A 25,908-nucleotide genomic window follows, 5' to 3' on the forward strand; every position below is an offset into this window, starting at 1 on the left:
TGCCTGTTATTAACATAGCCATGCCAGGTTTCTTATGATTACTGTTTCCAAAATCTACTAAACTCTGTGTTAGTTAGCTTTCTGTTACTATAACAAATACTTGACATAAAAAACTTATAAGAAAGGTTTATTTTTGCTCATAGTTTGGGAGGTTTTAGTCCATGTTCAGGCCTACTGCTTTTGGGCCTGTGGTAAGACATACATTACAGTGCAACATGTGGTGGAAGAAGCCTCTTAATACAGTTAAGAGTGAAAAAGAAAGAGGAAAAGGGTTGGGGGTCCTGATATCCCCTTTAAGAGCATGACCCCAGTGACCCAATTTCCTTTCCACAAAGCCCACTTCTTAAAGTTCCACTACTTCCCAACAACACTACAGTTTGGTAGTCAAACTTTTTAACATAGGGGCCATTGGGGAACTTTTATGATCCAAACTATAGCAAACTCTTTCCATTCTTTTTTTTTTTTTTTTTAAAGAGAGAGAGAGAGAGAGAGAGAGAGAGAGAGAGAGAGAGAGAGAGAGAGAATTTTTTTAATATTTTATTTTTTTAGTTTTTGGCAGACACAACATCTTTGTTTGTATGTGGTGCTGAGGATCGAACCCGGGCCATGCATGCCAGGCGAGCACGCTACCGCTGGAGCCACATCCCCAGCCCTCTTTCCATTCTTTCATTATAGTCTATCTGCATTTCTTATCATGTGGAACTTTAACTTGTACATAGCATATATGTGGGTCTTGCTTCTTTAAAAAAAAAGAAGAAAAATTCACCCTAATAAGCTCTGTCCTATAGTTAGAGTGTTTAGTCCATTTGATTTTTTCCCCCAATCCTAGTGTTTTATTTATCAAAAATGTTACCAAAAAATGCATTGAAGCATTTCACCATACTCTGGTGTTGTTTTTTAAAAAAGAAAGAATCAAAGAAAGAAATTACGCCTGGAGTGGAAGCACAAGCCTGTAATCCCAGCAACTCAGGGAGACTGAAAAGCAGAATTATAAATTAAAACAAGTCTCAAATTACCAAGGGCCTAAACAATCTATTTAAATACTGACTCAAAAAATAAAATGGATTAAGGATATGACTCAGTGTTGTAAGTGACTCTGGGTTCAATTCCAATATACAAAACAATGACAACAGAAAAGTAAGTAAATTAATTTTAAAGATGCTCACAAAAAAGTCTTGTCTTTATCAGAAACCACTCTTCATTTAAAAAAATTTTTTTAATATCTCAAGTGTGGTCAGGATAGGTAAAACAACCTATAAACTGAACAACATACTCTATTTCAAAATACAATTTAAAAATAAAATTTAAAAAGGAGACATAATGTAACCTAGCAATAAAAACCCCATGAAGCCAGGCATGGTGGCCCACACCTGTAATCCCAGTGGCTTGGGAGGTTGAAAAAGGAGGATAAAGCCAGCCTCAGCCAAAGTGAGGCACTAAGCAACTCAGTGAGACCTTATCTCTAAATTTCTAAATACAAATACAAAATAGGGTTGGAGATGTGCTTTAGTGGTTGACTACCCCTGAGTTCAATCCTGCTACTACACCCCTCGAGAAAAAAAAAAACAAAAAAACAAAGATCTTCTGAAAGCTTAAAGACAAACACATATATTCAACACAACCATCAACTATATGTTTTAAAAATTGCACACACATTGGGCTGGGGATGTGGCTCAAGCGGTAGTGTGCTTGCCTGGCATGCGCGCAGCGCTGGGTTTGATCCTCAGTACCACATACAAATAAACATGTTGGTCCGCCGAAAACTAAAAAATAAATATTAAAAAATTCTCTCTCTCTCTCTTAAAAAAAAAAAACTGCACACACACACACACACACACACACACAAACCCACGCCATTTTCTAAAAGCTTAAATAAAACCAACACTATCCAAAGTTGAGGAAAATATTGTAAAGTGTTAAAAAAATTTTAAAAATCTATTCTTCGCCACTTATGAGTTAAATATTAATATGGCTGAATTTATATATCTCATCCACTTGTCCTTCCTGTTCCTTGTTTCTCTGTTGTTCTTTTTTTTTTTTTTTTTTTGTCTTTTTCTTCTAGGTAAATGAAATTTTTACAATTACATTTTATTTCCTCTATTGGCTTCTCAGGGGTTTTTTGTTTGTTTTTTGTTTCTTTTCCTCTTCTTATTGTTATTTGTGTAGATGACCTACAGCTGCCAATATACATCTTAAATGATCAAAGTCTATGTAAACTAGAAATTGTACCACTTTACACATAACTTGTCCAAATCACATATATAACAATTTTACAACACTATAGATGGTCCCCAACTTATGATAGTTGGATTGAATGATTCTTTTTTTTTTTTTTTTTACTTTATAATGGTTAAAAAATGATACACATTCAGTAGAAGCAGTTCTTAAAATTTTCACTTTTTCCTCAGCTGGAAATATGCAACATAATATCCTCTAGCTATGTAGTGAGCCATAGCTCCCAGTCATCCTCATAATTGCTAAGCTATGATGTTTGGCAGGTTAAGCATATTAAATTCATTTAATTCATTAATTAAGTATATTAAATTCATTTTCAACTTTCAATTTATATTGGGTTCATCAGAACCTAACACCACTGCAAGTCGAGAAGCATCTGTGTAATTCCACCACCTAATCTTTTGTGCTACTGTCATCTTTCACTTTTACACACACTATAAATTCTACCTTACAGTGTTATTATTTTTGCTTTCACTCGTAAGTTCTCTTTTAAGGAAATTATGAGAACAGACATAAGTTTTTGAATAATCTACTTATTTATTTATTTTTTTTGAGAGAGAGAGAGAGAGAGAGAGAGAGAGAGAGAGAGAGAGAGAGAGAGAGAGAGAGAGAGAATTTTAATATTTACTTTTTAGTTTTCGTCGAACACAACATTGTTGTTTGTATGTGGTGCTGAGGATCGAACCCGGGCTGCACGCATGCCAGGCAAGTGCCCTACCGCTTGAGCCACATCCCCAGCCCCAAATCTACTTATTTATAAAGTCTGGAGTTCTTTATTCCTTCCTGTTAGATTCATGCTCTCATTTGGTTTCATTTCCCTTCAGGTGAAAGAACATGCATTAGCATTTCTTACATAGAGTATTCTTTCCATAAATACTTTTCATATTTATTTATCTAAAAATGTCCTTATTCAATCCTAGTTTTTAAAGGATGTTTTTCTTTGATCAGAGAATTTTATTTAGGCTGATAATCTCTAAAATAAATTTTATTTCTTTCAGATCACCAAAGTTTTGACAAAAACACAGACATCATAGTTTCCCTTTATCTACTGTTCTATTTTTTTTCTGGCTACTTTCATTTTGCTCTACATATTTTGTTTCCTGAAGCAAGATTAAGGTGTTTCTAATTTTGTTTTCTTTGTATTTATCCTACTTAGTTTGACTATGTTTCTAGGATCTGGAAATAAAAATTTGGATTTAAAATCAAATTAAGAAAAATACTTCAGCCAATGATGTTCCAAATATTCGTTTCTGTCTCACATTTGAACTTGTCCCACAGGTCACCGAGGCTCTGTTCATTTTATAAAAATCATTCTCTTTCTAATCTTTGAATTGAATAATTTCTAGTTGATCTGTTTCAAATTTCACTGACTTTATTTTGACAGCTATAATTTGCCATTAAGACCATTCAGTAAACTTTTCTATATTCTCAATTTTTCATTTTTAATAGTTTTCCTTTCTATACTAAGATTTCCTATCTGCTTCATCACTAACATAATATTTTCTTTTAATTCTTTGCAGTATGTTTTTAAGCATGAGGCGATTTCTACTGTAAGTTCTTTTCTTCATTGTGGGTCATGTGTACTGTTTCTTTGTCAAGCAATTTTAAAAACTCAATATAAATTACTGCAAAGGCATGCTATAACTGGTAAATTATTACTCTGGGTTCTGTAATCTTCTGAAAAGCAATGATTTTTATTCCAGTATCAAATTCAGTTAACAGTTGACTCCTTGAATGAACCTGTGTTGGCTTGGATTTATCCATAGCTAGGCAGATCTGTTGAAAGCTCAAGGTATTCCCCTGGCCGCTCTTGATTGGTAGAACTCATCCTGCTATTCTGTCTATCTTATATACACTTTCTAGGGGCTGTTTGGTTAGCCTGGATTAAACAAAGGCCTTATATCTGGTCATGGTCCTTATTCCTAAAACCTAGCCTTGTTGGTACTCTCCTAGATTTTAACAAGGACTTTTCCACTCTGGCTTGCTGAACCTCTAAATTCTCCAGAAGGTTTTTACCTCTAACATTACAATTCTGTTGTCACCACTTAGCATGTAATCTCTGATAAGCCTTGAAAAATCTCACCTAGTGAGTGTACAGTTTCATCTTCAGCTAAGAATTCATGGATATATGGCTCCCAATTTCTCTTCAGCAGGGTGTTTGTAACTTGAATTACTACCCTGATTCACACAGGGAATGTACAACTACAGAATACAGGAACCTCAGAAAGTTATCTGACCAAAGAAATACCTAATTTTTAAATCCAAAGGTGCCGGGAGCTGCCACATAGGAACCAAGTACCCCCTAGTTTTGAGCGATGAGAATATGGAGATGTGGCAAGTCAGACATAGGCTGTGTACGTGTGAATTATGGGTATTGAGCACACAAAATGGACTGAATCAACGTTGCCCATTTTGTGGGCCACGTATGAGTCTTTTAGTATGTGCTGCCTATGATCCCCACATAGCAAATGAGATGGGCATGGCTTCCTAGATGTCAGTCAATCTGCTGACAGCAAGACATCATGAAGCTAGACTCAACCCCCTGAAACCTGACCCCCTGCTTCATTTGAATGGCTCCTCCTCAATACAGGGTTTAGCAGGTGCTCCTCACTCTCTTTTTTGCCTGCCTTTGCCTCCCTTGTGGCAGCTGTGGCTGAGGAGCTGTCACTGGATCTAAAGTAAAAGTACTTTCTATGTGTTTTTATTTATTCCCCAAATTCACTTGGAGTCACCCTGATCCATCTAGTTCTGTGTCATGACAAATAGTGCCCAAACAGGGACTCCAGAGTGAATTTTAGAAATTTAATGGTTTAGAATTTCTCCCCAGAAGTTAAGCATACTTAGGAATTCAGAGTATCATGCGTGGACTTATAAAAGGGGGGAAATTAGAAGAAAGTCAGTGACCTTAAACTTATAATATCTGGATTTTTTTTGTCCTTAGAAACAACAATAATTTAATTTTTTGCAATTCTGGGGACAATACATAGACATAGAAAATTAGAAATTAGAAAATTGGAAGTACCACAAAAATTAAGATAATTGATAAAGGATATGTTGCTAAGTTTGGTCCTCTCCCATGGGAAAAGTGCTTTGTGGATTTTTTGATTTTTGTGAATTTTTATAATTTGAAATATTAGGTAAAGATGTTTTTGGTTTATATGTTAGGAATCCATGCTTGGAGAGTGAGAAAGCAAAGGCAAAGATTTTTATGGTGAAATTGATGCGGGAGATTTTTGTACTTCCAGAGAGGCAAATTTTGTTTTTCTGCTGTTTTGGGGTGATGCATGGCTTTGATTGCTGACCCCTGTGGAGCCGCCAGATAATTCTGCCCCTTGGAAACCTTGGTTTAACTGGGCGCAAACTGCTTTAGGATTTAGTAGCATCATCCCAGGGTCCCATTTTAAGTTAAAAGACTTTTTGAGATGCTTGCAGGAGAGGATGCACGGCAGGAGGAAGATACAGGGAAACAGGCTTTTGACTGAGGCAGGGCTACCTGCTTACCACGGAGCAGGAAGCAGAGAAAAGCTGGATAACAGAGGCTTGCACAAACATGGGTGGGGCCACCAGCCAACCCTAAATCCAGGGCTCTAGCAGGGCAACCCGGGGAGCACCTATGTTGGTGCTGTCAGAGGGATTCCAAGCAAGGAAAAAAAAGAAAAAAACCCAGACTGAACAGAATCCAGATATCTGGGAAAGTGCACGGAGCTACTAGCATTTGTCCCAGATAATTCCAAGCCGCCACCATTGAGGGTGTTGGTCACAAAGTCAAGACAGGGCCAGGCCACTGCCCAACAATGGCAGTAGCCTTTAGGGCTCTTGGCTTCAGAGTTCTTCCTGATTAGGAGGAAGAGGCCGCTAAAAGGCTGGTCACTGGCCCAGGAGCCCAATAGGGAACTAACAGCAGGCACTTAGGATCGGCCAATTGTAACCATGCACATTTCCCTTAGGGGCTATACAAGTCCCTAGAATCACAGGGCTGCTGCTGCAGATGCTTCCTCCTCTACTGTAGCCTGCGCTGAGTAAACCGAACTCTGGCGATCTAGTGTACTCCCTCACTTTCGTACTTTGAGTGGTTGGGGTTTTTCACGGGGGATGCTAGCTGCTGGCTGAGACTCACAGGGATTACAAGCCTGGCCATCACCCACCTCCCTCACTCCTAAGCAATGAGAGGGCACCTGCAAAATGGCCATTTACAGAGGCAGAGGCACTGCTATATTACCGCTGGAACCTCCATAGCCCCAGGACAACTGGTGGCATGTCCATGTTACGCACTGCGTTGCTGCAGCTTGTAGAGCCTAAAAGGGCGAAACGCTGGTGTGGCCATTCGGGTGCAAGCCCACCAATGCGCTGCGTTTTGGTGGAGATGCTGACTGGGAAAGGACAAATTGCTGACTTGTGACCCCACCTTGGATAGCCCAGCATATAACACAGCGGATCCAGGAAAACTGGCAGGACACACACAATGCAGCTGCTCACATATACTCTGCCCCATGAAAAGCCCGCCTGGAGCCTGGCCAGGCCAGGGCGGCTCTGGCCTAGCGCAGGAATGCCCCCCCCCCCCCCCCCCCCCCCCCCCCCCCCCCGCGCGCCACCTCCACAAACCCAGGGAGATGCCTGCGACATGCAGTGGTAGGGGATTTGGAGAGGAAATACGAACAGATGGCCAACATCAGGGATTCTCGCCTGGAGGCTGGTTCCATGCTTCTACTTAGGGGTTCTCCAGCCACATGGACAAAATGTTGTAAAAATCTCTCCTTCCACATTAGTCCTTTTACTATCTCTCAAAGGAGGCTTTTGGCCCAGCATCCCAATTACTAACCTGTACTTCCTGTTTCACACAAGCCTGCTACCTAAGAGGCCACAGAACCTGCATTTTACCTAAAGATGCCCACCTGTCAATATAAACGAACAATTTCTTTTTCAGGCAAAATATGGTTCAACAGGCACCTACATTACAGCCTTGAGCTTGACTTATTCTCAACGCTAAACAACCCATTTTTTTTAAATAGCTTTATTATTAAGAAAAACTGCAGAGGTAATATAACAATTTTAAGAGATATATATGCTTGCTTATATTTTATTTTTGGAGGTTATGAGGATGCATTTTCTTCATCACAGGAACAAAAGCCAGAAACCTGAGACAATTTTCTCACAATGTTTCCGTGATGACCAAAAAATTACTTATTTTCATTTCTAACCATACGAATACAAAAATTAAAAAAAATGTATACACTGGGATCTCATTTTAACTACATTAAGGGTGTACCCATAGTTAAAAGTAAGTTGGAATGGATCCAAATGTTTTCAGAACCATGTGATTTCATAAGGTTGACATAATCATAGCTATACCTCTATTCTTAGTGCATATTTTTCCAGTTACTTAAATCTATAATCAGTAGTTCATAAAATAATTAACATGTATATGTTTAATTAATATGTATCTATTTGCTTCTAATCGTTTTCCTTCAACAGAAAACACATAATTTATATTTCTTATACATGCATTTATCTGATGTTCTGTCTTTTATACTTGAAAATATTTAAGATAAATGTATTTTAGTATAAAAAAAGTTGCATTCAAGAGATAATACAACCATTAAGTAACTTCTAATTCTTTTATAAGATGATAAACAGATATAATTCTGTCAACAAAAATGTCTAAGGGCTTTAATTATATTTTCATTGTACAATTATCAAGGTTCAATAATCTGTATAGATTCTAAGATTTACAGAAATTGTTCCAAAGTATAACTAAGAAAAATTCTAATAGGAGAAGAAAATACTTCCACAGAGAGGAATCACACATTGAACATCCTAAGAAGAAGAAAGAAATCATCTTTGGGTAAAACAAGATTTTTATAATTCTAGATTTTAATGATAGAAGAACTTTCCTAAATAAGGAAATCCTTATATCATTATCTAGACAGATGATATAGAAGTTAAAACAGTTGAAAAATAGATTTATGCATAACTGGAATGTCTATAATAATTTGAACTGATTCATTCTAGTATATTTCAGATTTTCCCTGATTGTATTATATTAATATGAACCAAGATTCTGTCTATATGTTGATATGATAAAGACCTATTAAAATGTTAAGTTTATTCCCATTAAGTAAAGGTCTTTATTTACCTACTGATTCCTAATGTTTAAGACAAGGATTAATTTTAATGAATAAATTCACATCCTTGATTAAACAATAAATATTTTAAAATGCTGACAAATTCCAATTTTGACACTTCTCCTTGGAGACTAAATTTGATTGACTGAAAGATACCAGTAACAATTACTGTTGATTCTTATATATTACTTATGTTTTTGGACATTTGTGGGATTTGGGAGAGCAGTTTATTGGAACTGGAGCTCTCCAAATTAAAATCATACATTAGTTTTGGAAAATAAAAGCTGTAAACTTTCTTGGAAATTCATTTGTATTGTATAAATTCTCTGACTGGACCTATAATCCATGAAACATTGTAAGACTTATATATTGCTCCCTAAACTGGGAAGTAACCTTAATCATATTTTCTAAAAAACAAAAAAGACACCTATTTAAAGGATAATATTCTGAGATACAGAGATATTTTGAGAACTTCTCTCAGAAAGAGATTGAGGGTTCTTTTTAAATTGTTAGGATGGATCAACTAGTCGATATACTAGGAAATTAAAGCAACCAATAAAAGATTTCTCATTTTCATATCTAGCCTCAACTACTATCATCAAAGAAGGCTTTAAAAAATTACCTGCTGGAAAGAAAGATTGAAGAACCTCTCAGACTTGATATAAACCAAAACAAATTCAGAGAGATTTTTTAAAAATCCAAATTCATATAGTGTAATATTTCAAATTTTATGCCAGATGTCTAACCTTATCTAGAGAAATATTATGCTATTACTTAACTAAACTTTAAAATACACAGCCATCTTAAAAACAGTTGTACAGGAGATTTATCTTAACTATGTCCCAGTAACACAGAATAGGTACAAGCCTGTCAGTTTTTCTGGAGCACAGCAGTTCTCCAGGACAAATTGGTATCCAACAGGTAAACAAAATGCCTAAAAAATAATTTTAATAAGCCTTTAGAAAAATCCTAGTATTTTCATAGAGAGATTCAAAAAGACAGTACAGCACCTTAAACTTATAGGGGGCCACCCATTTTCAAAGATGAGTTTATCATCCAGCTAGCCCTAGACATTCCAAGGATTTACAAAGGTTAGCATAATTCTAGCCAAGTTTAGATGTTACATCATAGTTAAATGAAGCCCAAGTGGGAAAAAAAAAAGAAAGAAAGGAAGGAAGGAAGGAAGGGAGGGAGGGAAGGGGAAGGGGAAGGGGAAGGGGAAGGGGAAGGGGAAGGGGAAGGGGAAGGGGAAGGGGAAGGAAAGGAAAGGAAAGAAAGAAAGGCAAACATACAGACAGAAAGAGATTAAAATGCTAATCTTACCTCAAGAAAAATAAACTTCCAAGTTAAAAATTTTACTCCTAGGTTATAATCGATTTTGAAAGCCTCTAAACATTAAAGTAGGGCCTTACTTCAAACCCTTGTCAACAGTTTATCACTGAGAAAAATGATACCAAAATACTTATCCCTAAAATATTAAACAGATAGCTATAAATAAATCAGATCAACAGCTGATAGCTTATTTCAATAAAAATTTTTACCATGATAGACCTTTTTACCACTTTAATAATATGAGACAATGCCCTACATACATTGATATTTTTAAAATTAGTAAAATCATGGATTACACATGGTTATTGGAGCTAATTTTTCTACCTTAAACAAAGTTATCAAGGATGTTTTCTTTATACACAAAGATTATTTTGACATAAACCCCTCAAAATGTCATTGATAGTTCAATGTCCTATAAAATTTTAAATTAGATCACTGTTTTAAACCACATTGTTGACTTGTCTTTACCCATTAATATTTGAGATATTAACTCCCTCTACTTAGGTCAACACTGTTTGATAACAATGATGACAGTTTTTCATGGATTCATAGATAAAAGACTATTCATTTCTCTATTTTGTTCTTTATTAATGGCAAAACTCAAAACATCCTCTCTAGGCTTATTTAACATATGTACTTCCTATTTTAGACAGATGTCTATAATTTTTTCATGCCCCTAGTAAAGACCACCACTCCTAATTTAAAAACTCTGTCTCTAACTTCATTCCAAATTAAGATAATTATTTAAGTTAATCTAAAGCTAATTTCAAAATATAAATTTTTATATACAACTTATTGTATTCTTCATTTTTGGTAATACTGTTAAAATCAAAATCAAGTCATCATACTTTAGTAAAGGCTAATTTTCTATTTACTATGGTTCCTTTAAATAACTTCTGTCAAAATTCAGGACCAATTAACTTTTCTTATTATTTTCTTATTATTCAAATACTTGTACTATTATCTATAACTCAAACTGATGACGCTATGGCTTACACTAGGCCTTTAGTCAATTTTATTAAATAACAAAAAGGGAAAACAGGACCCCACAGGCACATAATAGATCTTACAAAATATTTTTAAAATTTTTCTTATTTGTGATACTGAGAGTCTTATTGCTGATGAACGTAATATAGTAAGTTAAATCAAATATCAAAAGATAGAATTTAAACTGGTCATCATGGAAAGGTTGTAAACCCTGACACAGGAAGGTAAATCTCCCAGCTGCAGATTTACAGCCATGCAGCTTTACAAGCTTGTCAGGTAAGTAAAAAATTATGAACAAACTCCTATATTCCTATGGACCCATTTCTCAGGTCCACCTCTAATGTGCCTTGCAGTGAGGACTGGAAAGTCCACCCATGAAACAAGATTAATTGTACTGACTATAATGGTCAGTTAGACCTATATGTTGATCCTGTGGTAAACAGGATGTCTGGGAGTATCTTTTGAGAAAAAGACAGCACATGAAAAACCTAAACCAGCCAATTATACTGGTCCTTAGAAATTAAGACTATGTATCTGGGCAATTGTCAAAACGAAAGATTGTTGAAACAGAAATTTTCCTCTACAGGCCAGTTATTTACATAAAATATCCACCAATGTATTACTGCCCTAATCATTCTACAATAGAAACTGACACCTTTTCTAAGAGGATAGATTATACGTATGTCTTGTCAGTACAACATAAGGTGTGTAGAAATAGCGGATATATTTTAGGCTGGTCTCCTAGAATTATATGAGGATGCCATAACTCCTAGAAACCTTAATCCTCTGCAAGATGGCACCCAAAATGATGTTTTGATGATTGACTTCTACCTTCAGAATATTTACATTACTGACAGACCTAAAAGACTCCTTAAATGTGAGAATTGAGAAAAAGGATGATTACATATTTTGTAACCTATAAATTTTATCATTAGTAATAGTAGAGAAAAGGGACACTGACCCTTCATCAAGTTCCTTTGTCCTATTGCCAGCTAGCATGCTGAAGTTAACGTGCAGGCCTTAGAACAGGTGCATGCCTTTAACCAGACCTAGGCAAGCTCTTGATCTCATCATTCTTGAAGTGACAACTTTAAATATTATTCCTTGTTTCTACAAGTAAAACCTTTATGGCTATGTTTTAAAACTTACAACATATGGATTTTCTTAATAATTTGACTTAAATTACTTCCAAGATCCTTCATTATCAGATAAGTGCTGATGGAAGGATTTAAACTAGTTAAAATGCTCTAGAAGCCACGTAATGAATAATGAGAATGAGCCCTCTGCTCTATAGTTTCTGGAAAGGCTTAAATACCATGCCAAATAAAAATGTCTGTGTTACTATGGTCAAACACATGCTTTCCAATAAAATTGGGAAAAGATTAAGAATCTTCTGGTGTATATTTAGTATATTTAAACCTCAGTATTTTAGTCCACTGTGACAAATGCTTCCAATCCCAATAAAAGTTCTATACCATATGTCTAATGACAAAAGGGGGGGCTTTTGGCAGAAGCATAAATACATATGGCTTTGCAAAAAGTATGCAAATCATTATGTAATTTAGAATGCATTTCAATTTTGAATTTCCTCCCAAATTGTCACTCTTGTATAATTTGCATGACTATTTATAATGTTGTGCTAGAACATTATGTCGTCATACATCCCCAAATGGGATTTTTAAAAAATGTCAGCAACCTTACAAAATGAAATACTATAGGTCATCAGGGGAAAATAATTGAAAATACAGTTTCTTTTTAATTAATTAAAGCATAATGTATTGATCACTTATCATATCCCCAAATAGCCTGACCATCTTGTGGGGAGGAAAGCAGCCCAGAACATGGTAACAAGGAAGCAAAGAGAGTTCTGCTCACCTGGGACAAAAATATAAATCCCAAAGGCATGCTCCAAGTGACCCACCTCTTTGCCTAGTTATCACCAGTTAATCCATTCAGGTGGATTAATGAGTTGATTATAAGATTCTCATAGCCCAAATATTTCACCTCGGAACTTTCATACATTGTCTTACACATGAGCTTTTGGGGGACACCTGATATCTAAACCCTAACAGTAAGATGATGCTATAGTTTGAATGTTCTCCAAAGGCCCATGTGTTGAAGGCTTAATCCCTGGCTCAGCCTACTTGAGGCAATGGAAACTTGAGGTAGGGCATAATGGGAGGTTTTAAGTCACTGGGAGTGGGCATTCAAAGGGGACAGTGGGATCCTAATCTCTTCCTTTTTTTCTCTTTCATTCCTGGCCATGAGGAGAATAGCTCTACTTTCCTACATGTTCCCTGTCATGATGTGCTGCCTCACTTCAGGTCTAAAAGTAAAGGGGCCAACTGACAATGGACTAATACCTGTAAATACTACAAGCCAAAATAAACTTTTCCTCTTTGTAGAGTTGATTTATTTATCTCAGGCATATGTTACAGTCACAGAAAGTTGACTAACACAACTATAGACAAGTAATTGAATATATAATTGTCAATAACTTTCTTTCCCAATTGTTGGCACACGTGTTTGAAATTAGAATCTAATTTAAAAATGTAAATTAAAGATAACATAAATTACACACTGAATCATGTCTGCCAGAGTACTTTTTCTTTAGGGAAATCTGGTCACATACATGGTAGTCCATCAAGAACCACCTCAGACATAAAATCATTCCTTATTGTTTTTGGTCAACAATACCATTTTCTTGTGCTTAGGAAAAATTGGGTGAATATTTCAGGTTGCAAACATTAGCCCCTTATAATAACACTGTTGTCTAGTATGGTGCCTAGCTTCCTGAAATTGATTCACTGTAAGATATGTTGTTTCATTGTTGTTTTATTTTTATTTTATTTTTTGAGGGGGTGGTACCGGGGATTGAACTCAGGCACTCGACACTGAGCCATTAACGAGGCCTATTTTGTATTTTTATTTAGAGACAGAGTCTCACTGAGTTGCTTAGTGCCTTGCTTTTTGGCTGAGGCTGGCTTTGAACTTGCCACTGTGCTGGCTTCTTTGTTATTTTTATTGAGTTACTTGCCTTAATTTCTTCCCTGATGCCCTCTCAGGGACTTTCCCCCTTTTTCTTGCTTTTAAATGTTATTTATTTTGTAGTTGTAGGCAAACACAATACCTTTATTTTTTATTTTTATGTGATGCTGAGGATTGAACCCAGTGCTTCACGCTTGCCAGGCGAACGCTCTACCACTGAGCTCCAGCCCCAGCCCCAGCCCCAGCCCTCCTCTTTAAAAAAAAAACAAAAAACAAAAAAAACCATGAAGATCTGTTGTTCATATTTATTTTCTCTTTTGTCCTCTTAGAAGTACACGCATTGTAAAATGCTTTGCCATGATTTTAAAATGTCAGCAGTTTTCATCTATTAGTGTAGAAACTGAGAATTTTTTTTTTTTTGTGCAACCCATGTAGCAATGCCACAGGCTTGGAAACCAGGAACAAGTGCAATCTATGATTTTAAAACTGCTGATACAGTAGAGTTTACATTGTTTGTTGACTTGGTTTTGATGGGGAGGTGGTGCAGACAGTTAGCAGAGAGCAAACTAGTATTTAATGCTTATTGTGGAAAATGTAACCCTAAAACGCATAACATATTTTAAGTGCTACCTATGCAAATAAGTAAGTTAAAAAAATCATTAGCAAAGCAAAGGGAACATTTAGGAATACGAAGAAAGAACCTACAGAATGGATGGAAAGCTTTACTAACTACTCATCTGAGAGAGGATTTATATCTAGAATGTATAAAATGCTCAAACAACTTACACCAAAAAATTAAATAATACAGTTAATAAAACGACAAATGAATTAAATAGACACTTCTCAAAAGAAGAAACACAAATGGTCAACAAATACATGAAAAAATGTTCATCATTAGCAATTAGGGAAATGCAAATCAAACTACACTGAGATTTCATCTCACTCCAGTCAGAATGGCAGTCAAGAATACAAATAATAATAAATCCTGGAGAAGATGTGAAGGAAAAGGAACACTTTTTCACTGTTTGTAAGATTATAAATTAGGATGACCACTATGGACATCAATATGGAGGCTCCTCAAAGACAAGGCATGGAACCACCATAATGACTCAGCTATACCACTTTTCAGTTTTTATCCTGAAGAAATAAAGTCATCTTACTGGTAATACATGTATAACCCATGTTTCTAACAGCACAATTCACAACAGTCAAACTGTGGAACCAGCCTGGATATCCTTCTATGGATAAATGGATAAAGAAATTGTGGTACATATATACAACAGAATTTTATTCAACCATAAAGAAAAGTGAAATTATGTTATTTGCAGGAAAATGGATGGAAATAGAGACCATTATGTTAAGTAAAATTAGTCAAACTCAAAGGGTGAAGGATCATTTTTTCTCTCATATGCAGAAGCTAGAGAGGAAAAAGGAAAACAAAGGTGGAATGGATCCCCTGAAAATATCAAAGGGAAATCATGAGAAGAAAGGGACCAAGTGAGGTAGGGAGGAAAGGGGGAAATGCTACAGAGTGATACTGACCAAATTACATTGTCATACTGTGTACAAATATGTCATTATACAACGAATCCTGTCATTATGTACAACTATAATGCACAATAAGAAAACGTGGGAAAAAACTAGAGGGAGAGAGAGAAAACCAGTCTTTTGGACATGTCTATAGGATCAGTTCAGGAGATTCTACTATTTTACATTTTCACCCATGTGTCGAGATTATCTTTTAAGTAACTCTTTTTGAATTTTTAAGCTCCCAATCAACATAGTGATTAATTTATTCCTATCAATTCATTTCATTGTTTGCTTTAAAGAGTATTAAATGCAGGCTCACAGGCAGAGAGTGAACAAGAGAGGCAGCACATGTACATGTGGTTAGTGAACACAATGGCTCAGGGTAGAGACAGCTACTAGTAGTCTGGATACAGGATGCTACTTACTGGACAACTCGGCATTCTCAAAGAACCTAAAATATCCTTCCATCCCTTTCCTGAACAAACTGGCTCCCAAGGGGGGGAAAATTCTTAGCTTGATAAAAATTTTATCAAAAATCAGAACTGTCTTTTCATCTTTACTCTGCATGCCCATATAGGGTAGGACTGAAGGAGTTTGAATGCTAAGGCAATGGAAAATGAACCAGCTCATCCACAATTTTTTAACAGTGAACCCCATGACCTCAATTGATACTTAAAACTTATTACAGCTGTTATTTTATTATTTTTCTCTCACTCTCTTTTACCCTTTCTTTCTTAAGGGAAAAGAGCTACTAGAAAAGTAGAATAAAAAATAATGGCTAACAAAACCACAACATAAGGAAAAGAAGAACCATGCTGCAATTTGCCAATATAAATGTTCCTTCTCTTCAGGGATGGCTAACAAACTCAAATGTTTCTAATGAACCACTGGCAAACTACCAAGTGCACAGTCTTACATCTCTCCAAACTCATAACCACCATTTATCTGTAACAGACACGTGAAGATGACAATCTTAAATGCTAGGTATGGAAAAGAACTTAGGCCATTTTCTTCGGTTTGATGAGGTCAGGATTATACCAGAAAACTAGAGTATTCTAGTGCTCTGCTGAAGAATTCCCTATAGAAATGTGCTAACTATCTTCTTTTAAATTAATTTTTAAAAATTTATATACGACAGCAGAATGCATTACAATTCATATTACACATATAGGGTATAATTTTCACTGGTTTTATATAAGGTATATTCACTGGTTGAATACAAAGTAAATTCACACCAGTACCAAATGTCTTTTCCTCAGGGAAGCCTATTTCTTATTCTAGATCCAGAGTCTATACATATGCATTTATCAGGCTCTTTGCATGTTGCATTTTCTTCATATTTCTTCTACTTATCAATTTTTCTACTTACACTGAGCAAGTTCTTTTGCTTTTGATAATTAAATAATTCAAATGAAATAACTTAAACCTTTAAAAATACAATGAGTCCTACACTGACTATAGAGTGAAGAATCGGTTGTTGCCAATAGCCACAGGAAGGATATTGCCTTTCTCCTCTTAAACTCTACTTAAATAATTTTGTTTTCATATAAATCATCAGTAGGAAAAAACAGTAAAAGCATAGTTATAAGTGCTTTCTGTTCTTAATTCTTTATATTACTAATTTATTGTTTAATTTATAAGAAAACTTTTATGAAGTAGGAACTATTATTGCTGTTTTAAAATGAAGACTAATGCTTGCAGACAGGTTAAATCGCTTGCTGAGGCCATGGAGCTAATAAGTGGCAGAGACAGAACTCAGATTCAGGTTGTTTTATTGTAGGAAGTATGCTTTCTCTTTCCACTCCCTACCCCAGAATTGGGAATTACACTGGGGTGTTCTACTACTGGGCTACATCCCCACCCCTTTTTAATTTTGAGATAGGGTCTCACTAAATTGCTGAAGCTGGCTTTGAACCTGTGGTCCTCCTGCCTCAGTTTCCTTAAGTTGCTGGGATTATAGGCATGTACCACCACATCTGGCTTGGAACTCTGCTTTTCTTAGTATCAAAAGTACTCAGAGACATACAATCATGCTATCTACAGGGTAAAAACCTCCTTACAAACTGACAGAACATATTCTGAACAAATTTTTGGAAACTGAGGCACCTTTAGCCCAGGCCAGATGATTAGAATTTGCTCAAAATACAGACAGCAGGAGTTCAGAACATAGAAGAGGAAAGACTATTTCCTCAGTCAGCTACACAGTGAAAAGGAACTGAAAATTTACTGTATTTCGAACCTATGATACATCATTTATGGTGCTTTTAGTATAATTACACTTAGATTTAACTGTGGAGTTTTTAGTAGAAGCTCTATGAATCATTACTTTATATTGAAAGCTAAACTTTAAAAATATATTTTTTTCAAAAGAGTATAGGAATTTTTCAAATTACTGTTCTATATGGAAAGAAGAGAATAAATGATGCTCCCTACCCCCTAGTAGAACCACATGTCTATAAAGCAGTACAAATAGAAACTGGGTAAGAGCTAACACTTTCTCAACAAATTAATTAGACCTAAAGTACTGATGTAATTTATTAAATGGAAGTTAGTGGACAAACATCTTAATAAAATTTGAAAGTAAAAGGCAACAAGGTAAAATTAAAATCTTTTAAAAACTTAAAAAAATGTTACAATCTGCGTGACACAAAACTTGTGAAAAATCTGCCTAAGAACATCAAGATGCCACGTAAAGGCATCTTGAGCAACTGAAGAAGGTGAGTTAAGAAAATAGTCAGTCCTCAGATCCAGGTTTTAACACTGTATTTCTAGAACTTTTATTTATAAAAATTTTTATATTGTTTATAATTCCTCTATATCCTTCCATTATCCCAGGGCTTAAGTATAACATACAACATAATACCAATAACATTCTGCCAATCATAGTATTTATTTTCTAGAAATAAAACCTCGGATAGCAAGAAATAAAGTTTGGTACTGTGATAGAAAAATAAATCACATACAATTCTCTTTTTACTCAAGCATTCTTAAAATTCTTTCATATCACCTCAAAGTTTTAATGATAAAGGGAAATATACCTCTACCTGTATAAAAGTAGCTATTTAAACTGAGGGTAAAAGACCTGACAAGCCATATGGTGGTGCTTAGAGAAAACAGAACAAAATTCCTATATTGCTGCTTTTAATAAGGCCTGTTTCTCCATAGGAATATCACAAATGATACCGTGTTTTCCCTAACATTATCTCCATCCTGACTCCATTTTCTTAAAAGCATAGAGATCTGATTCAATTTTTTTTCTCACTTCTGTTTCTTAAGATGTTCTAAAATGGTTCCCAGACATATTCACATCTAATGATTTCACTCTCTACTGCCAAATAATTATCTCTACTACTTCACCTCCAAAATGTTAAGCTTTGAATTTTGCCTACAGTGACAAAACTCTTATCTAAAACCTCTTTCACTAACTTGTTCCTAACAAATATACTTGTAATAATTTTTCTCACAGTGATACTCAGAACCATCTCTATTGTCCTAGGACATCTGTCTATTTCTGGCTTCACTTACTCATTTCTTCCAAAAGCATATCATCTGTAACACTCTTCTCTCAACCTTGCACTGTGCCATTCTAACCTGAAATCACAGGTAACAGCTTAACATTCACTTCCTCAACCCTTGAGTTGCTATCACTGTATCACAGTAGTCATGTCCCATGAAAACTCAAAGTTATTTACTATGGCAAGATCCTTGTCTATTATATAGGTGTTCAAAATTTATTGATAGTTCAAAGTAGCAGAAAAGAAGAGGTGATAACAGATTAAATGAGTCAGGTTGAAAAACATGTATTTATTTTAGCCAGAGAGGAAGAAATAAAATACAAAGAAGGAAATAAAAGAATGTGAACACAGGTGCGGGGGTTGTGGCTCAGAGATGTAGTGCTCGCCTAGCATTCCTGAGGCACTGGGTTTGATTCTTGGCACTACTAAAAATAAAATAAAGATACTGTGTCCATCTATAACTAAAAAATAAACATTAAAAAAATAAAGTGAACATAAATGTGAGAAAATACAAATAAAGGAATATTGCAGAGGAGGAACCAGTGCTTAAAATTTCTTACAAAGATAAGCAGCCGGAAGGAGAGAAATGAATTACAGTAGATGGGGTAGAGAGAGAAGATGTGAGGGAAGGAGAGGGGGGATAGTAGAGGATAGGAAAGGTAGCAGAATACAACAATTACTAATTGGGCATTATGTAAAGTTGTGGATGTGTAACCGACGTGATTCTGCAATCTGCATTTGGGGTAAAATTGGGAGTTCATAACCCACTTCAATCTAATGTATGAAATATGATATGTCAAGAGCTGTGTAATGTTGTGAACAACCAATAAAAAAAAAAATAAATAAATAAATAGAAAAAAAGATAAGCAGCCGGCCTTATAAAGGAAAAAGAACACATCCTCAAAGACAGACAACAACAAAAACACAGACAACTGGTAACTAAGAGATCTCATGTTAGACTTGGTTTTATTAAAATGGGAATAGGTCTTTAGGTAAGGGTGGTAAATGGTTATCAATGGTAAATGGCATTTATTGGATTATTATTGGACATTTAATAGAGATATGTGTTCTAAACAGAAGGTCACGGAGGAGAAAAAGAAGCATCTATTATGTAGTAGAAGATGTATATATACTTCACAACAATTACAGTCTCAGGAATCCACAGATGTGGAGCAAATAGGAAATTGAGGTACAGCAAACTTATGCTAAAAGTGACCATTTTGTAAAATACTGGCTTCCAGTGTAGCAAAATGTTAACTGTTGAATCTGAAGGACAGGTAAATGGAGGTTCATTAGACTACTCTATTTTTTCTATACCTTTCAAAATGTTTATAGTAAGTATTAAAAAAATTTTGCCAAGTACTGTTTTTTTTTTAGAGAGAGAGAGAGATAGAGAGAGAGAGAGAGAGAGAATTTTTTAATATTTATTTTTTAGTTTTTGGCAGACACAACATCTTTGTTTTATGTGGTGCTGAGGATCGAACCTGGGCCACACGCATGCCAGGTGATCGCGCTACTGCTTGAGCCGCATCCCCAGCCCCCAAGTACTGGTATTGACGGTGGTAGCAGAGTGCTTGCCTAGCAAGGGCCTGCTTTTGAATCCATGAAAGAAAGAAAATTCTAGTAGTATGATCTCAGAACCAATAACCCTCTTCCCTAATTATCTGACCAATTTACATAAACTTTCCCATGATTTTAGGAATTTCAGAGAGGTAATTAGATGCCGAAACAAATACATGAGAATACTCTAAAATTCACTGAAAAAGTGCCTCAAAATAATTCTGTTTGAAAAGGATATGCGCCACATGTCACCAAATTTGTTATACAGTGAGAATGCAAGCTAGCATAATGATTAGGCTAAGTGTACGGGTTATAAAGATATAATATGAAAGTCAGAAAAAAAAGCATTTCTACTAAGCATGTGCTTAATTAAAGAACAAGGTTATAAACACTTACTTCATCTCTAGAACTTCCTCTAAGTGTTTCCTTCTCTCTGCCCGAAGATTGGTCAAATGAGTTTCCTTTTCTGCCAGAGACTGCTGAGTGGAAGACAGTTTTGCTTTCATGGACTCTAGTTCCTGCTTTACTTTCTCCATGGCCATCAATAGCTCCTCCACCTATGACAAAAATGGAAAGGAGAAAAAGAGAACATTTTGACCATTTAAGAGTCAGCGAAGCTGCACCATAGGCAACTACTGGGCCCATAAAATTGAGGGTACACAAGAATACACAAAAATTTCTCTACTCTTTCTGGATCAGACCTACATATCAAGATATAGTCAATAATGACTTCCTGATTCTGTAATTCTTTTTAATTTAGATCAGAAATAATTTATTTTTTTCTGGTATGTACATATATGATTTTCTTTTTGAAAGTGCATATATAAGTCATAGTTCAAGAAATCACACTTTGGGCTGGGGTTGTGGCTCTGTGGCAGAGCACTTGCCTTGTCCATATGAGGCACTGGATTCAATCTTCAGCACCATATAAAAATAAATAAAAAATATAAAGATATTATGTTTTTGTATAACTAAAAAAATGCTAAAAATAGAAGCAACACTTTACTATAGAAAATCCCTATATGAATGTTGTTTGAAAATGGTCCAGAAATTTCCATGGAAATAAAACACAAAAATACAAAGAAAAAAATCATAATAAATATTGATAGGAGAATTTTAGGAAATAAAGGACATAAACTTAAAAAGATTCAGCATACACATAGTTATAAATATATATATAGTATATGTATAAAAAACTATATATATATATAGATTTTATACACCTAAAGTATTTTTATTGTTTACACAATTAAGAATTTTTTTTAAATAGCAGCCTATTGTCCCCCAGCACTATTAAAAAAAAAAAAAGTCATAATTCAACCAAACAGCTACTTACTGTAACACCAGGCAAATAGACTTTTTTTTTTTTTTTTTTAAAGAAAGACTGAGGGGACTGAGGAGACCAGTATCTGTCTGGTTGATACTGTTCTATCAACCAGATGGATAGGACATCAAATGCTTTAAATACACTGGGGTAGGAGGTGGAGGAACCTTGATAGAAACAGACCTGAAAAACAAATAAAAACCACCCAAGGTGTGCATGAAGGGTGGAGGAGGGGATGCTAAATCATATGGAAAAGAAACTCAGAGAGCAAGATATGTACTTTTCTACTTACTCTGGGTGTTTACCTAATCAGAATTATTTAAATAAATAAGGTCATTTTAATTCAGAAGTAAAAATAATGCTGATGAAAACATGTGTTATCACCAAAAAATAACCTCAACCAGGTAAGAAAATAGCCAACTGCATGGGTACTGCTTTTCAAGAAATAATCTTGGTGACAACAGATCTTTTCAGAAGTTGCGATAGGGATAGGCAGAGCATTTATCATTTCTTGACTCCTACATAAACTAATTGGTGTGATACTGAAACTAAGCACTGTCTGGAGAAAAAACTGCAGTAAAATACACCAGAGTTGTTCACTGACCCCTAGAAATTAATGTCTGGTAACTAATCACATCTTGCTGTAGACTGGAATCAGCTGCTAAATACTCATAGAAGCAGATATATTTTGTTTTTTGGCACGTGCATTATTTTACAGAAGTAATCAAGTTGATGTCCTCAGCTAATGGGATCCTCACAGTCCAAGTTACCATGAGAATATACTGTCATGCAGATTTCCTTGGGTATGTATTAACATCTGCAAGTTTTATATGAATATATATCTCCCTCTGCCTTGTAAGAACTACTGAAAAGATTGATTCAATTTTATTAGTTTAACTCATGTAAAATCTTATCTAAAATTGTGTACAAATGTTAAGTTCTTATGATAACACAAAATCAATAGTAGATAAGCACCATTTGTGACCCTCTTTTATGGATTTACCTAAACAGATCTCAAAAAGTCTCCCTTCCACTCTATCCTTCACCATTTCAGGCAACCTGTGATATTAGCTTCTTAATAACTTGGAGAAATATTTTGCATATACACAAGCAGGCATACATAATGTTGATTCCTCCTTTTCCTACCCAAAAGGATGACAATTCTATACACACTCACAAGCATCGAAACTTTTTTGTTCAATCTTTTAGTACAACATAAATACAGAAAAAATACTCAGACAATAAATGTACTCATTGAAGAATTTTCTGAGTGAACCCATCTTTGTAATCAGCACATAGATCCATAAACAGAATACTATCAGTACTATAGAAACCACCCTTATATCACCTTTCCAGATAAGGGTATTCACTATTCTGTTTTTCCACACTCTAGTCTAGTTTGCATTTTTGCTTTAATTTTGTACAAATAGAATTGAAAAAGCATATCATTTTACAGATTTTCTCAGTGTTAAATCTGTGAGATTCACCCACATTTTTAGGTATAAATACAGTTCTGAAATTCTCATGATTCTATGCTATTATACTATGTGAAAATACCATAATTTATTTAAGAGAGTTGGATAAAGAGAATTTTTTTTACTTTTCATTGAGTTTAATTAATTTTTCTTTATATTTTTTCTATGTTAAGAGCACTTTGTACACTGAATAATATTTTTACTACTTTAGGGTTATAAGGATACACACACACAAAAAAACCCCACTTGATTTCTGTATATATTATAATGGTCAAAATTCATTTTTTTAAACTAATACAGATACTTGACTGAGAACTATAAACAGCACAAATTTCAAAAATCATGATTAGAAATAAATTTCCACCTATTCTGAAAAATATCAGAAATTAAAGACTACTTATGATATATAGGAAAAATGTTTCAACAACACTTCATATTGTAAACAACAAATTTTAAATTTCATAAATGAACAATTTATGAATGCATTTAAAAAGTCTTATATATATATATATATATATATGTTTCAGGATTAAGAACAAAACACACATCTACATACAGGAGTCCTCCCTTATTGATGATTTTGCCCGTGGCAGTTTTCAGTCACTCAAAGTCCGGAAATAAACGATTTGTAAGTTTTAAATTGTGCACTGTACTGAGTAACATAATAAAATCTCACACTGTCCTACTCTATCCTTCCTGGAATGTGAATTCTTTCTTTGTTCTGTGGCTCCCACCTGCCTATCAATAATTTAGTAATTATATCAGTTATCAGATGCAGTGCCTTGGACTTTTAGGGTTTGTATTCAAGTAATCCTTATTTTATTTAATAATGCCCTGAAGTATTAAGTCGCAATTCAAATATGCCAAAAAGAAGTAAAGTGCTTCCTTTAAACAAAAGGAGAAAAGTATAATAAGACATTTTGAAAGAAAGTATATGTCCATTCACATAATTATTATTATACATTGTTGGAATTACTCTATTTTTAGTTCTTGTTGCTAATTGTGTCAATTCTTAAATTTTATCATAGGTATACATGCACATGTGTAACAATATATTGCATATAGAATTCAGTATTATTTGTGGTTTTAAGCATCCATGGAAGGGGCAGGTCTTAGAAAGTATCTCCCACACATAAGGGAGAATCACTATAATCACTACCCAGGAGCATTGAAAGTACAGTTATCCAACTGTATGTATTCCAATAAATCTCCTGAGAAAGGTAATTTATGTTACTTTTTCCCTTATGTGTCTCTTTTTAACCTCATGTATGTATTTTATATGTACAATCTCCAAATAAAACACTACTCATTTTTATCAGTTTATGAACTTGTATAAATAAAATCTTTCTTACTTCATCCAACATTGTTTTTCATGAATATTTTTAAAAAACCTACCATATGTGTGTATTCTACAACCAAGAGCAAAACAGCCCCATGTACTCACCACCCAGAAGCGAGAAGCAATGACAACCCAGCAATACTGACCACTGTGGCAGTCAGATTATGGTTTACCACTAAATTGAACAGGCTCCTTAGAAAAATGGTTGAGTCCAGATTTGGGGCTAGAAACATACAAATCATCTTTGCACATCTTGTGCTATAAAGCAAGAAAAACAGGGATCAAGGTAAAAGGACACCAAAATTGGTGCCCAAACCAACTTAAGATATCATGTTGGAGGAGGTGTGAGTGACTACAGAAAGAAGTGAAAAAAGCAATTCACATCCTCTATGAACATAGATACAAAAATGCTCACTGAAATACTCAGAAACCCAAACATGAACATAGTATCATGTAAAAACTGGGACTTACCCAAAGAATGGAAGTTGGTTTAAAATCATATTGAAGAATACAGTATAAAAATCATATTGTTATTTCAATAAATGTACAGAAAGCATTTACCAATTCCTAACATCCTTTTTACGATAAAACACTTTAAAAATTAGGAATAGAAAAAACTCCCTAAAATGATGGACCAAGAACAAAATCAGACTACTTGCTCTCGCTACTTCTATTTAACATTGTACTAGAGATAGAAAAATTAAGCCTTGCAAAAAGAATAAAAATTATCCTGGGCTGGGGCTGTAGCACAGTGGTAGAGTGCTTGCCTAGCATGTGTAAGACACTAGGTTCAATCCTCAGCACCACATAAAAATAAATAAAGGTCCGTCAACAACTAAAACAAGATTAAAAAATAAAAAGTTACCCATACTGCAAGGAAATCATAAAACTTCCTCTAGTTGAAGATGACATGCTGTTGTGTAGAGAAAAATCCTAAGGAATCTACTAAGAATCATTTATAATGAATAGAGGAACATTGTTGGATACAAGACAAGACAGACAAAAAATCAACTGTATGACCATACAGAACAATACAAATAAAATTTTAAAAAATTCCATTTAAAATGGCATAGTGAACTGTGTAGGTATAAATTAAAAACAAGAAATGTAAAACATGTATAAAAAAATTATAAAACATTCTTGAAAGAAATTAAAGATGACATATAAATGGAAAGAAACTCAAGTTCCTGGATAAAAAGGCTTAATTTTGTTAAGATGGCAATACTCTGCAAATTGACCTACAGGTTCAAAATGATTCATATAAAAACCTTAGCTGTGTTTGTTTGTTTGCAGAAATTGGCAAGATGATTCTCGAGTTCACATGGAAATAAAAGAAATTCAGAAACAGACAAAATTATCTTGGAAAAAAATATTGCAGGACTCATACTTCTTTTTTTTAATTTGTTTTACTGAGTTACACATGACAGTACAGTGATCTTGACATATCACACATTTGAAACTTTTTAGTTTGAATTCATCCCATTTGTTGATTCTTGGTTTT

The 25,908-nt window shown here is 34.7% G+C and overlaps 1 protein-coding gene across 23 annotated transcripts in view; it reads right to left on the reverse strand.

Moving 5' to 3' along the window:
* The window catches only part of Erc1 (ELKS/RAB6-interacting/CAST family member 1), a 502,961-nt gene that overhangs the window by 199,087 nt on the left and 277,966 nt on the right, over nucleotides 1-25,908 (reverse strand). For all 23 annotated transcript variants that reach the window (XR_005731973.2, XM_040281166.2, XM_040281167.2 and 20 more), the window contains one exon: nucleotides 20,666-20,826. Coding sequence is in view for 22 of the 23 variants with exons in the window: in XM_040281166.2 (XP_040137100.2) it covers nucleotides 20,666-20,826 (161 nt within the window). In the remaining variant the exon portion in view is untranslated. The remainder of the gene's footprint in view (nucleotides 1-20,665; nucleotides 20,827-25,908) is intronic.

The sequence above is a fragment of the Ictidomys tridecemlineatus genome, chromosome 6 (genome assembly GCF_052094955.1).
Source record: "Ictidomys tridecemlineatus isolate mIctTri1 chromosome 6, mIctTri1.hap1, whole genome shotgun sequence".
Classification (NCBI taxonomy): Eukaryota; Metazoa; Chordata; class Mammalia; order Rodentia; family Sciuridae; genus Ictidomys; species Ictidomys tridecemlineatus.